Source organism: Panulirus ornatus, chromosome 11 (genome assembly GCF_036320965.1).
Source record: "Panulirus ornatus isolate Po-2019 chromosome 11, ASM3632096v1, whole genome shotgun sequence".
Classification (NCBI taxonomy): Eukaryota; Metazoa; Arthropoda; class Malacostraca; order Decapoda; family Palinuridae; genus Panulirus; species Panulirus ornatus.
In genome coordinates, this window is record NC_092234.1 from 6,763,792 (window position 1) to 6,777,076 (window position 13,285).

The 13,285-nt window shown below is 38.4% G+C and overlaps 1 protein-coding gene across 3 annotated transcripts in view; it reads right to left on the reverse strand.

The window, feature by feature from the left end:
• LOC139751250 (ATP-binding cassette sub-family C member 10) overlaps positions 1-6,546 on the reverse strand; it is a 46,766-nt gene extending 40,220 nt beyond the window's left edge. The window contains exons 1-4 of one of the 3 annotated variants that reach the window (XM_071666502.1): positions 6,433-6,546; positions 3,947-4,635; positions 3,479-3,694; positions 1,803-1,924 (exon numbers count right to left, since the gene is read on the reverse strand). In XM_071666502.1, coding sequence (XP_071522603.1) covers positions 1,803-1,924; positions 3,479-3,694; positions 3,947-4,273 — 665 coding nt within the window. In that variant the 5' untranslated portion in view covers positions 4,274-4,635; positions 6,433-6,546. Of the gene's footprint in view, positions 1-1,802; positions 1,925-3,478; positions 3,695-3,946; positions 4,636-6,247; positions 6,325-6,405 lie in introns of those variants that run through there. The other 2 variants (XM_071666501.1, XM_071666503.1) reach the window with 2 other exon arrangements.
• Between the last annotated feature and the right edge of the window lie 6,739 nt (positions 6,547-13,285).

Here is a 13,285-nt window from a genome sequence, read left to right on the forward strand (position 1 = left end):
GTTTGGGGATACCTGAGATTAATAAACAGACAAAGCTATCCATCTATCTATCTATTTATCTATATCTCCGACACTTGTTCCCTTCAGGAACCCCATTGAAGGGGTGGCAATGGCAAAAGTCTTCATAACCGGTGAACTCTAGTGCTGTCTTTTAGCTTTTAGTGGCTCACCCTTAACAGGCCACTAGCAATGGGCAACTCCAGCTCAGCATTTTCAAAGGTTTCTACTTAATATGTCTACAGACAGAATATTGATGTGAAACATGATAAAATCATGGTATGCTTGTAAAGTTTTGTACCAAACACTATGCTTGTGAAAGAGCTGATACCAGCCACTGTGCTCTGATCTATGGGATACTGATTAACAAAAAGAAAGAAAGAAAAAAAAAAAGACATGCCCCTGGAATTCCAAACTTTGTGTAACACTCAAACAATATAGATAACATATAAAAATTTTACTGTTAACCACAAGATCAACTTCATCTCATAGCATTCTAAAAAAAAAAAACAATTGATTTTCGCAGAATAAAAAAGTCATCAGAACACCAATTACGATGTTTCGTGTAACAATGGTGAGACCATCAAATCTAAGTTTTGAGAAAACACATGTCAAAGTTTCTAACATGTAAACAGCTATACCATCATTAAATATTCATCAGTTTGATTAAGTGAGTCTTGTCTTGAAGGCCTTTTGTCAAAGATTATAGACATGATAAAAACAAAGGTCTATATTGGCTAGAAATGCACAAATACAGTACTAACCAAAAATACATTATCATGATGTACTAAATAAAACCAGTATTACTCTCCAAAGATGTGGATATTACTTCAAACCAGTACACTACTGTATTTACAATGACTGCTGATGATTTTCCATTTGTCTCTTGCTGCAAGGAAAGTGGGTGATCAAATGAATACTCCTGTAAATTGCTTCATATTCTCACAACTTACAAGATTAACAAGGTGAGCATTTTGCTTATCATAATCACCACAAACCTAAAAACTATCAAAAACATTCATTTTGTCCTTTCTTAAGCTATCAAAACAGCCATAAATATAAGCAGGGCCTACAACTTGGGAAACAAAAGGCTGCCTGATCTTATGGCTGATGTATGCAACATCAGTGTTTCTTTTCCACTTTCCTTTTACCTTTTTCCATTCATATACATTCTTTCGTATACATTCTTCTGCCTCTCTGAAAATAACCTTATGACCTAGGTTGCACCTTACTATCAGAAGAGCTCTTAATGATGACTATAAGTTATCAATCATGGCCAAAAAGAGCGGGAGCATACCAACACCATGAGTGTGTTTTAAGAGCTGAGCAAGACTGCAGCAGCAAACTGATGGTTAATGGCTGATGGAGCTACGAGACTGAAACAAAGATGCAACCTGGTAGCTGGCTGAGGCAGGCTTGCCCTTGAGGCATAGAGTACAGCTACACTTTCAAGTTCACACATGTGGTCTTTCATCCCTCTAAAACATGGAGGATTTCCGGGTGGTAAGGGACAGCCTGCCATGATGAGGACCTTGTAATGTGACAGAAAATAAAAAAGCTTTTTTGATGTCAAAGAAAAAAATTCTGGAGGGTATGGCAAGCTTGCCCTTGTTGCAATGAGTACATCAATTTATGGTCCTTACTATTATCACAAAGCAAAACCCTTCTCTGGTGAAAGATTAGCTTCCTCTAAAACTTTAATAAGTTTACTTCTCCACATTCGATGACGAACACCCTGGATACCCCTCCCTCCCCTACGGTTGATCTACAGCTTATAGGCAGTACTACAGCAACACTATACATACCCACTGTAATCATTATATGATGTCTCCATAAGAGGGGTGGTCTCATTGGCTTCACGGTGCAACTCCTGGTACTGTGAGACTCCTCCACTCCCCTTTGGGAATAGCGTGAAAAGATAGAGAATCTGAAAAAAAACATTTGTTTGCTATCAGTGACCTGATTTGCACCATGTATAGTGTCTTTGCTTTGCTATCCATTTCCTTAACTGCTTTTAAGGGGACTGGATCTTTTTTGTTTAAGTAGTGTTGAGTCCAGACCACCTTACTTTGACCTTGGGTCTGTGTGTTCTGCGTATTTATGTAACATCTCTAATATATCCATGGGGTGGTATCCTCCACAACATAAAGAATTACCTTAGTCTGTGGCATGGCCTCATCATGAATAATAATATACATACAACTGAAATCTACTTGGTCCTGGAACTGAAACTAAGTGGATTATGCATGAATTATGCCTTAGCATACAGCACACTGCCCAAACCCCGGCTTGGAAACTGAACTCAAGGAAAGGATTATGAATAAATAATCATGCATACCTTAGCATATAACACACTACCCCTACATGGTTCTCAAGACAAAACCCAAATTACACAGATTATGAATGAAAAGCATAGTAAAGGACCTAACACTAAAATTTTGCCAGTGCTTAGATGTGCAGTTTCAGACCAGAAGACAACCTATACCTAGAGAAAGCAGCCCTGTTTGTCTGCACACACCAAGGAAGTTGTTTAACACATGGAATCTGACCTCTATAGGCAGCTGCACACATACAAAGAAAGTTACAAAATGCATGACAACTAACACCCATAAAAAGTTGCAAATAATTCATCCATTTCTTTGGCAGGATATAAATTCCTAGCTGTTGGAGTAATACAATTCAGGGAAAATATTTCATTGCGAAGCAGGAAGGTTGTGATGGCTGTGCTCGTAATGGAGTCAGTAAAATCACTCAAATCCAGCATTCTATACACCAGTCCCACCTGAAAACTGCCTATTCTTTAAAATGTTACAATTAAAAAACAAAAAACAAAATCCAAATATTCCACAAAACACATGAAAAGTTACAAAGGACAGTGCTCAGTCATCTTTCAAATACAATATCTGCCCTCTACCTCAGCCTACCACCTAACACCCCTCCCTTACCTCCACCAATCTGAGCATCTACTGTATTATACTTTCTGATATATCATAATTTGTAAGAAGACATAAGGAAGATAATTCAGTAAAAATATGAAATACACTTTTTTTTCGATACTGTTAGATATGACAGCTAGAGAATGGATGGGAGACAATGAGGCCTTTTCTTTGTCTGTTCTTGGCACTGTCTTGCTAATGTGGGAAACAGCAAACAAGTATGAAAGTACTGCTTCTGTATGCTACATAAGAAACAAATCACAATTTGTACAAACAAAATAATTTGCAATATGCAATGATAGGCTATGCAAAGAACTGTGCATAGCAATGCTATAAGATTAGCTTAGGTTTGTGCAAACTGCATATTTCTGAAAGTGCTACTGCCAGATCCAATGGATAACAAAGTTAAGAGGTTCTATTTTATGTTACTGCGAATGACATATTATCTCTATTTGAGTTCTAAGGTTAAACCCAGAATACCAAATGGTGAATGGAATGTGCAGTCCTCTAACTGTAAATACAATACAAAACTACTTGACACCAACCTGAACACACATCTGAGTAAGAGCCATGTATCTCACTATATGTTCAACTAGTTTTGAGGTTCCATTTGCATTGTACCAAGTTGTTCTTGCAAAGTTGACAGTACACAAAAAGGTCAGCAGCCATGCAAAGATGACTGCACTGGGGCCACGCGTACCAACACTAAGCCTAGTCTTCAGCGAGGACAAGTAGCCCAGATGCAAGAGCCATGACACTGTCTGGGAAAGAAATCACCCCACAACACCAAAAAATTTTAAGACTAGCTGATAACTTACATTAGAAACATTTAAAATATACACAAAACAATGACTACCACCTTCTGATGACTAATAGTTTCAGATCATTCATATCTATTTATCATTTCTTTTCAAAATATCACTGTCATTATTCAAGCAATCACTTTTTTCTTTCAAAATGTAAAAACATAAAGCAATTTATCATTACAGTACAATAATATCAAACCACTTTACCTGTACTCCGACAACCAGGCCATCAACCCAGAAGAGTTTGCTGTGACCAACATAAAAAAATAAAAGAGGCTGCAGCACTGCTAACAAAAGGGATAGAATTGTAAAAACAATTCTGAAATGAATTATTGCCATCTGCTTCCGCCTACGCACCACCCATTCTGACTGCCTGCCTATGTAGTATGATGAAGTGACAGCAAAGAGAGCAAAAACTGGGACTACAATCACAGCTTTCTGGAAACACAAGCCAAAATTAAGCTTTTTCGTATCCCAGGCAGTAAAATCCTCTGTGCCACAGAAGGCAGTCATGTTGAAGATGATAGGATCCATGATGACTATGGTGCTCAGATATCACAATTACATAAAAATGTTATCAGCAGGTGAGCTACTGTTCATAAGGCTTTGCAGAAGCCATACTGTCCAGTCTTTCTTATGTCTTCTACCACTAACCATCAAACTGAAATAGATTATTTTCACATAAAACTTCTTACTGCATCCCATCACTTTCCTTCTTTATAACATTTACATGATAGCGAGCTTCCCTGATGTTTCATTTCTTCATTTTTTTAAAGTCTTTCCTTCATTTTTCATCTAAATGTATCTGTGCCTTTCTCAACCAGCTCATTACTTCCATGGATTCTCAAGCCTTATCTTTTCATCTCTCTCTTGTGCTGCTCAAAATGGAGAGTCATCTGTAATGCAACGAGAAAAAATTTTGAGAGAGTCATCTGAAAACAGAAAAAGGACAGTTACTATTAAAAAAATTCTGTTTTTATTTCCAAAAGCAACTCTAATCTACTCCAATACACATCTTTAGGATCATAGTCGCACAGATTTCAATACACAAAATATGTGCATTTTTTCTATCAACATCTGGTCATCCATTCCTATCCATAGTGTATTCACAATATTCTTACCTTGTGTCTTTCAGAAAACACTCAAGATTACATAACTAAAAAAGCATACATGAAGAAATGAAAGTTCTTAATCTATGTATATCTCTAATGCCTGTTCCCTCCAGGTACTTTCTCAAAGGGGTTGCCATGACAAAAGAGTCACCATAACTGGTGAAATTCAGTGCCTCTTCATAGCCTTTACTGCTTCACTCTCAACAGGGCAACTCTGATGCAGTCTTTCCAGAGGCTCTTGCCTAATGTTCCTCCTGACTATTTCTACCTAATGTTCTTGCCTAATGTTCTATCCTACTACTTATACTTATTGCTTCTGCCTAATGCTCTTACCCATTCTAACTAATGTTTGTACCTAATGTTCCTATTACTAACCTCTACCTATTGCTCCTACCACTTTGCCAAAATGCTGGGTGAGCCACTGGAGCTCATTCATGGCAGGAAAATCTACGAGTTACGAAGAATGATTTGTGTGAGTTTAGTGTTGTCAGGTGTACTGTGTGACATTGAGAGACTGTATGTTTGAGTGCAGAATAACAGCAGTTCACATGCAGGTGAAGAAGAAAGAAAAGACAGCTACCTGGGTCAGTAAGAGGAATGCAACTTGACAACCACTGAAGTGCTGGCTTACTATGCAGCTGTCACTAACCCTCCTGATACCCAGGCAGGTAGTAGTAGTATGAAATACACTTAATCCACTGCACCACACAACCTTACTGCAAGCCTGCCTGGACCTGACTGAATCATATCAAACTGATACAATTCAACAGCAGGAAATAAATTTATCCTTTTACATATGGTTCATTTTAAGTCTCATTATAGGATCAAAAGGATATAAAAAAAAAACCTACAAAGGCTGAGGTAATTTCCTGAAAAGCATCATAATCAAATCACCGTGATAATTCAGGTGGAAGTAATCCTAGCTCACGTGAGATGCAACAAGATCTAACCTTCTGTAACCCGACCTATCAAACACAACCTCTGATTAGAAAGGGAGGTTTACTAGGGTGGTGAAAGAGGAAATCTGTTGTTGGGTTTGAAAGCGTCTGTTTTCAGTGCACAATTTGTATAGCGCTTTTATATTCATGTCACATGTCTTTCTATTTAACTATTAACATAAGGTAGTGGTTTACATCATAAAAAATTGATCTATTGACGTCGACTAGTGGGCACCGGTGATTTAAAAGGCTATTTTGCTCAGTAGTCGGGAAATTAATCACCACTGTAACTCATTTTTACAGATTTTAAAATTTCAATTTCAAATGTTCCCAGTATAAGGTTCCTCATCAACTTCTGATCAAGATAAACCTAACACCACAAGAATTTGCACGTGCTCTTCCTCTCGAAAAAGTATAAAAGTCTACTACCACATGATTTACATACAGGATGCACTTACAAAGGAAATGAGTACCATCCGAAATGACAATCTAAATCACTGACATTAGGCAAGACCTCAAACTTCAACTGCGGCAAGGAACAAACTATAAAAAGATGAAACACGAACTTATAAGAATTAAAGTTAATCTGCCTAGAAATTAAGCTAATGAGGCCTACCTTAACACTTGATAGTTCATTCTTTACCTTCCCTTATCTCACTTCAACCCAGTCATGATTTACACTGCAACACGTTTAAAGAAAAACTGATGATAGTTCTGTTGTTGTTGTTGTTCTACCCAGCTGTGTGGGGCTGCCAGAGGTGCCCAGCGGTAATATCATCATTTAGATATTTTTCGGGACTTCATAACATTCTAAAGCTTTCTCATTAGCTAATGGAATTGGTTTCTTCTTAGAAAATATATGATAAACTAAGGTTTCCTATTGTAATGTGGTGAATCTTCAAATATGGTTGAATAAAGTTACTAAAAACTTTAAAATCACGTGCACGGCTTCATTCACAAAATTTTTAATATTATCTATTTCTGTTTGAAATAATTGAATCCTCTCTCAATTTCCTGGAATGAATAAGGAATAAACTGACTCTTAAATCACTAATACACACCTTCAAACTCATGGTTGCTATATTGTGAACCGATGTACACTTATATAAAGCCCTTCTTTTTCTCCTTTCATATTAAACACGAACTACGCTTACATAAAGCGCCTCTTCATTTTTTTTTCGCACATACTAAGCTGACTTGTTGAAACCACCTTCTCCATTCATATCACCTAAATACAATGCCTTTACACTGCGTTCACACAGTCCCAGATCATTCGTCTGGCATCATGTGGCAGCATCTTAAGTAAGGACTGTTAACAAACTGATGACGGTTTACATTCATAAAATACTCAAAAGACATTACATAGGCTACGTAAAACACATGGATGTGCCATCGTGTGCATCAGACTTTTATCATTTCTATTTAGCGATTGTCTTGTTGAGAGCGTGAGGACGTGGGAGGACACTAGCACTAAGGTACAAAGTGTCATATGAGTGAGTTCCGGGTTCGTCTCTCCTCTGTGGTGAAATTTAGGGACTATGAAAGGGTACAGAAATACGGCTCACATAACGATTGCTATGTTAACATGGGTCTGGGTGTGAAACTACCAGAACAATGTTTACTGCTGGTTTAGGAGCAGGTTTGAGGCAGGGTCGGCAGAAACTTCCTCCAGCTGGGGCATTTAAAGTTCTAATATCCCTTAACTATACTACTCTTAAGAGATAACCACCTTGAAAACGCGTAAGAATGATTAAAGAACCTATAAAGGAATAATTCAAAGAACATAATTAGAAAATAATTGCATTTTGTATATCAAGCAGTGAACAAATGCATATGACACTGATGTAAATACAATAGTCATCTTGTGTCAATGGGGGATACATCAGGATTATCATATCAATTAATGGAGGAAGCACGTAATTCATCCAGCACTTGCAATCTTTACCATTTCATTGATTATTCCAGCTTCACCAATCCTCTTCTTTTTTAAGTGAAGATTAACCAAGAATTTGCTTACAGTGTGTGGGTCGCAGTGGATCGGACATACCGCCACCCACGACAGGTTTTTTTTTTTTTTTGCAACGTACTCAAACGCGTTGGCCTGTCTTTCATAATTTTTGAAAGTTATTACATCTAAACCAACCTATTACGTAACCAGAATCTGACTAAATAACCAAAACCTTTCACGGTATTGCAAAAACCCTCCACCATTTAAAGAAGGCACCGTAAAAAATGTTTTCTTACACTCGCTATTTATGATTTCTACAAAAACCTGATGAAGAATCCGTAGAATGAATCCTCTTTATTTTGCATATTCTCTTCCTTCAGAACCAAAAGTCTGAAATTGCTTTCATGAAGAACAAGGTTTGATTTTCAGTGAAGTACAAAGAAAACGGGACCTTCATTTGGCAACACCTCACTCATGGAATTCTGTCCGCTAGAATGTCACACTGCTGTATATGACAGAAATATTGGTGTCGACATGTGCGCTCAGTCAAGATTTTACTCATATTCTACGAGAAGTGACTGGATTTGTCATAATTAACGAAAAAATCCACCCATATCTCGAAGGCAAAGGACTGCATGAATGATTCAGTTTCAGACACGAACCAAGATGTTCGAACAGTACATTTAGAGAGATTGAAATCCACCTGAATTCATTAGAAGCTGCCAGTGATAGTAGCTGTTGCCAATGCACAAGTGCACAGCTCACGTTTCACAAAGTTACACTTGACACAAGAAGTGTCTGAATACAACCAGGATATCAACAGCGCACCATAGTAAGCGTTGTTCCACACACACACACACACACACACACACACACATTCATCATATCACGTTATGTCATCACCTGCCAAAAATTCCATCCTTATTAGCAAGTATTCCATCGTAGATATATCAGTTTGAATTCGTGTTTTGTATCCAATGGGATTCACTGCACATTCTTCAGCGTTACTTTGATTATGATCAGTGTTTTCAGAAATGAATAAACCTTGACGTGTGAAAACAACACAGTCACCCCAGGAATGAAATTCGCCAACAAAATTGATAGAAAACGTTTATCTTAATTTGTACATCCGAGGATCCCATGTGTGTTCATCTCTTACGTTTCAACTTCTTCCTTCACCTGTGGAGGTCTTTCTTTGTCTGCCGCTTTTGTCATTCTCCTTTGTGTGTCTCCTGGTCTTTGTTTGTCCCAAACTAACAGCCTAACTAATCACATCTGTTTAATGCTTGTTTATCTCCCTCTCCTTTTGATTTGTAAGCTTCGCTATTTCCGTCCATGCATGCTCTTCCACTATATCTCCATCCACTACATCTGTCGTCCTCTCTGGATAATCACGAATGCATAAATGACATTTTCTATGTGGAGGTGACGAGTTAAGCTAATCACTAGTGGTTGGTGCTCCTTTTATTTATTCAAATTCAGAAACTGGAGTCTTTTGGGGTCCCCCGACAGCCTGACAATCGTTAGGCCCATTAGTAAGTAACACCAAGAGGGTCTCAGGCGAGTTGCCAAAGGGCACGGTTGCGAAGAGTCAATTATTCCATGATAAGCAAAGAGGCGAAATGATTAAATGAGCGTCCCCAATGGATAATCAATTGAGGACCTTCAGTTCGATATCAAGTGCTAATCCTCTATAGACAATCAAATGAGGACGTTCAATAAGATAGTAAGCAGTTATAATCCTGTACAAATGATCAAATTGGTCACAAGTAAACAGCAGAATGAGGATCCACAGTAAAATAAAAGTCAGTTGACTACGTCGATTATTAACTAAAGATGCAGAAAATTATGATCTGAATATATATATATATATATATAATTCAGTCACAAGACGGCTACTAAATAGGTGCAAATTTACTGAGGGGGGCGCCCCAGATGTTAACAAATTGAATAATTACTAATTAGATTAGATGCTCAATATTCTATAATTTGAAGATGCTCATTGCCTTGTTTGCCCACATCTATATGACGATTCAAAATTAATGGAATACATAGTATTTTGGGGTAACGCTGCAGACTATCCAAAACCTTGATTGCCTTACGATAATAGTATGCACAAAAGCATTTGCCAAATGCACGATGTCGTCAGTACATCAAGTGAGTGAAAGTTGCTGATGCACCCCTGTAGTAAATTAATCATCCTGTACATGTTAGAGCACATTTTCTCTAAGTTTGTCTCTGTCTTTCTGTCTTTTTCTTTTTCTCCCTCCCATTTTTCTTATCGCCCATTCTATCTCATGTTGCTTCTTTGTACACTTGTTTCCTTTCCTTTTTATGAATATCATGTTCTTAGGATTCACATTGCCAACTTTCCAGTCTTTGTATTGATAAAGATTCAAAACAAAATTTGTCCTCTGCTATACTCCATAGCGAATTAGTAATGTTTTTGTGATTAAGATATCTATACATCCAGGTTTCCTTACCCTCTGTATGAATAAAAGGATTTCCTATAAGTCAAGTCATCCGTTAACTGAGGACCTGTCAGCAGCTGGCACATCATTTTACAATTCGCCGAATTCTACTGTGTAATTTCCTCCAATCATACGCAAACTGGAAATACATAAGATATGAACATTTGTGGGAGAGATTATATACGAAAATCATAAGAAAGTGTTTCCTTTGGGGTATCGCTCGTCTATCTTTTAATTCCTTTTATGAATCATTGTTCGTAGGATCTTTGTTCTCTGTCCTCTGTTCACCAACATGGACTTTCTGTTGATACTCAATATGGTTCGTTGTAAGTGAAAGCCCAGAAATCAATATTAAGTCTACATTTCCTCAGCTACACGTAATTACCCTCAATAAAAGTCCATAGTTTTGAGGCATGTTGTCCTCTGGCGAATTCCTGTCGGCGAGTGACTATAATTTTGTTTTAATGGCAAACCGTAATCTAATCTTCTCATAATATTTTTTTTTCAACTTTACACGCAACAGTAATAATGCTAGTCTAATTTCGCTTGGCTCTCTGCCACCTTTCTCGAAAATAGGCAGAACATTTACACATTGAAACCATTAACTCAAATCGATACACGTCTGGGGCGTCTTAAATCACGACGGGTACAACCCTTGACCCGATATGAGGGCACGACCTTGACGAGCCATGATACCCAAGGGTCGTACCATCGTTAAAGGACTTAATAGTGCTGGTCACGCGCGGCCACGGTTGGATCATAGCTCTGCCGACGAGAATTGGACAAAAAAAAAAAAGAGACATAGGGACAAGGGTACTGGTCACTGACTGGGTGTATGGTAGAATGAGAGTTCGAATCCCATTGCCAAGGAGTGTGCGGTCAACAGAATGCGTTCGTAAATGATGCAAGAGGGGAGCCTTCAGGCGTGGAGGAGGCCAGACTAGGCTTGCATAAGGTATAAGCTTCGATCCTTCAGGCTCTCGAGCCTACTAGGATTACCTCCGCCCTGTCATAAATTTCTCTTCTATCAAGTCCTTCCCAAACACGGCTAGGCTTACTGTGGTATATTACATCAAATCAATAAATCTAAGTATCTACTATGAAGTAATCTGATCAATAAATCTCAAATCTGCTGATCCATATCGTCAGCGTTGTTTACTCCATTCAGCATCACGGTGTACCTAATATCTTCCAATTAAGTAGCTTTAAGTCCTCAACGATTTCTGCCAATCTGCAAAGAGGCTGGTTGGTGACTTCATCTAATCTTTGGCCTGTACAGTATCCATGAAATGTCAGTCTTTCCACTCTCCAGGCTCCTCTCCATACTTCTTCAGTCAGCTGGACATTAATAATGAAATACATATATGGAAGACGAGACTTCTAATTTACTGTCATGAAAAACCTACGTTCTGCGAGGGGCTGGAGGCTACCCGCTCTTCGCGTAATAACATCTACAGCAGAGGTTCGAAGACCCTACCATTTTGGGGGGGGGGGGAATATTCTATCATCCAATCGACGTTATCTTTTTTATTATTACTGGCCAAAGGTAAGAATGATGAAAAGTCTGCGGGCTCAGGAAGACCAATCGTGGTATCATACTTGTCATATGTTGTCAAACCGAACAGACTGAACAAGTCATGGTTTGTAACATCCTTGACGTACTCACCTTCACCGGGAACTACTCACCCTCTTCCCTCCCTATTCTCACACATGGTTTACTCTCCTTATGAATATTCTTCACTGCATTTGGCATTCTTTCCATCTACACCATACTTCCGTAGCACCTTCCATAGGGCATCTCAGTCAGCCCTATCAGATCCTTTTTTCCAAATCCATATATATGACAAATATGTCACTGTCTTTCTCCCAAGTATTTCTCACACGCCTTCAAACCAAACACTGGCCCACACCCTCTATCTCTCCTGAAGCCATACTGCTACTCCCCAGTCAGGTGCTGTGTACACGACACCCTCTTAAACACTTATCACTCTCCCATACATCTTACCAGGTACACTCAGTAGAGTTATGACGTAATAATTCGGTTCTTCATTTATGTCTCTCGTGACTATGCAAGAACATTGTCCAGTTGAGGTCAATTCAGACATCTAAGGGTATCGGGAAAATTGTGGGTTATTCTTTTCCGAGGAAGATAAGAGTATAGTATAGATTTTCATGAGAAGAATTGAAAAAAACTGTATTCCTATTTTAACTTCTTTCTAAACCAACACACCTGGACAAAGGTAATAGAGATTTTTCCTTTGAAGAGCTTGTGGAAACCCAAACGACCAACATAACAAACCACTCACTTCAGTAACTCTATATATTTTCACTCTCTACAACTTCCTTCCTAATCTTACCTTCACTACACATTTTCTTCTACCCCATCCCACACTAGAAAAAAAAAAAATGGGTCACTCTAGACAACCAATCGCAAGGCAGAAACTGTTAAGATGCTCTGCGATTGGTCGTAGTAAAGAAGAGTTGCCAGGTGGCGACCATATACAAATCATTCCCATCTGTTGAATCACGATTCCACCATCTGTCAGTAAGTAGGTTGTTAGTGAAGCGCTCAGTTCAGGTAAGGTAAAATAAGAAATCAGATTAGCATTTTTGGACCTTTGTGCGCCATTTATAAAGCCAATAAGTCTATAACGATTGTGTTCTGATTAAACTTGTTGTGCCTATAACAACGTGCGAATTGCTCCCTTGTATTTAACGTCATGTACATCTTTATAAGAGCTTTTGTGCCATGTCTGCTTCGAGTGACATGACTGAGAGACTATATGTCTTCATAAGATTATTCATATGAGTTAAAGTGCGCATGTATTTATGCTCGGATCGAGGGTGTATAAACGCGTATAGACAGGAATAGACAATAAATCAGGGGCCTTTGAAGTTATACAGACCTTTATACAGGAATTTCTTTATAGGCCAACGCCTTTTGAGGAGGTGAGCTAACTGTAAGGTCCTTCTTGTGCTTTAGGACCAGTGAGATATACCCCTAGCCTTGCATAACAACAAAATATCCTTATAGGAGAGGAAAGTTTGAGATGTGGCCACACGAATCAAAAATCTCC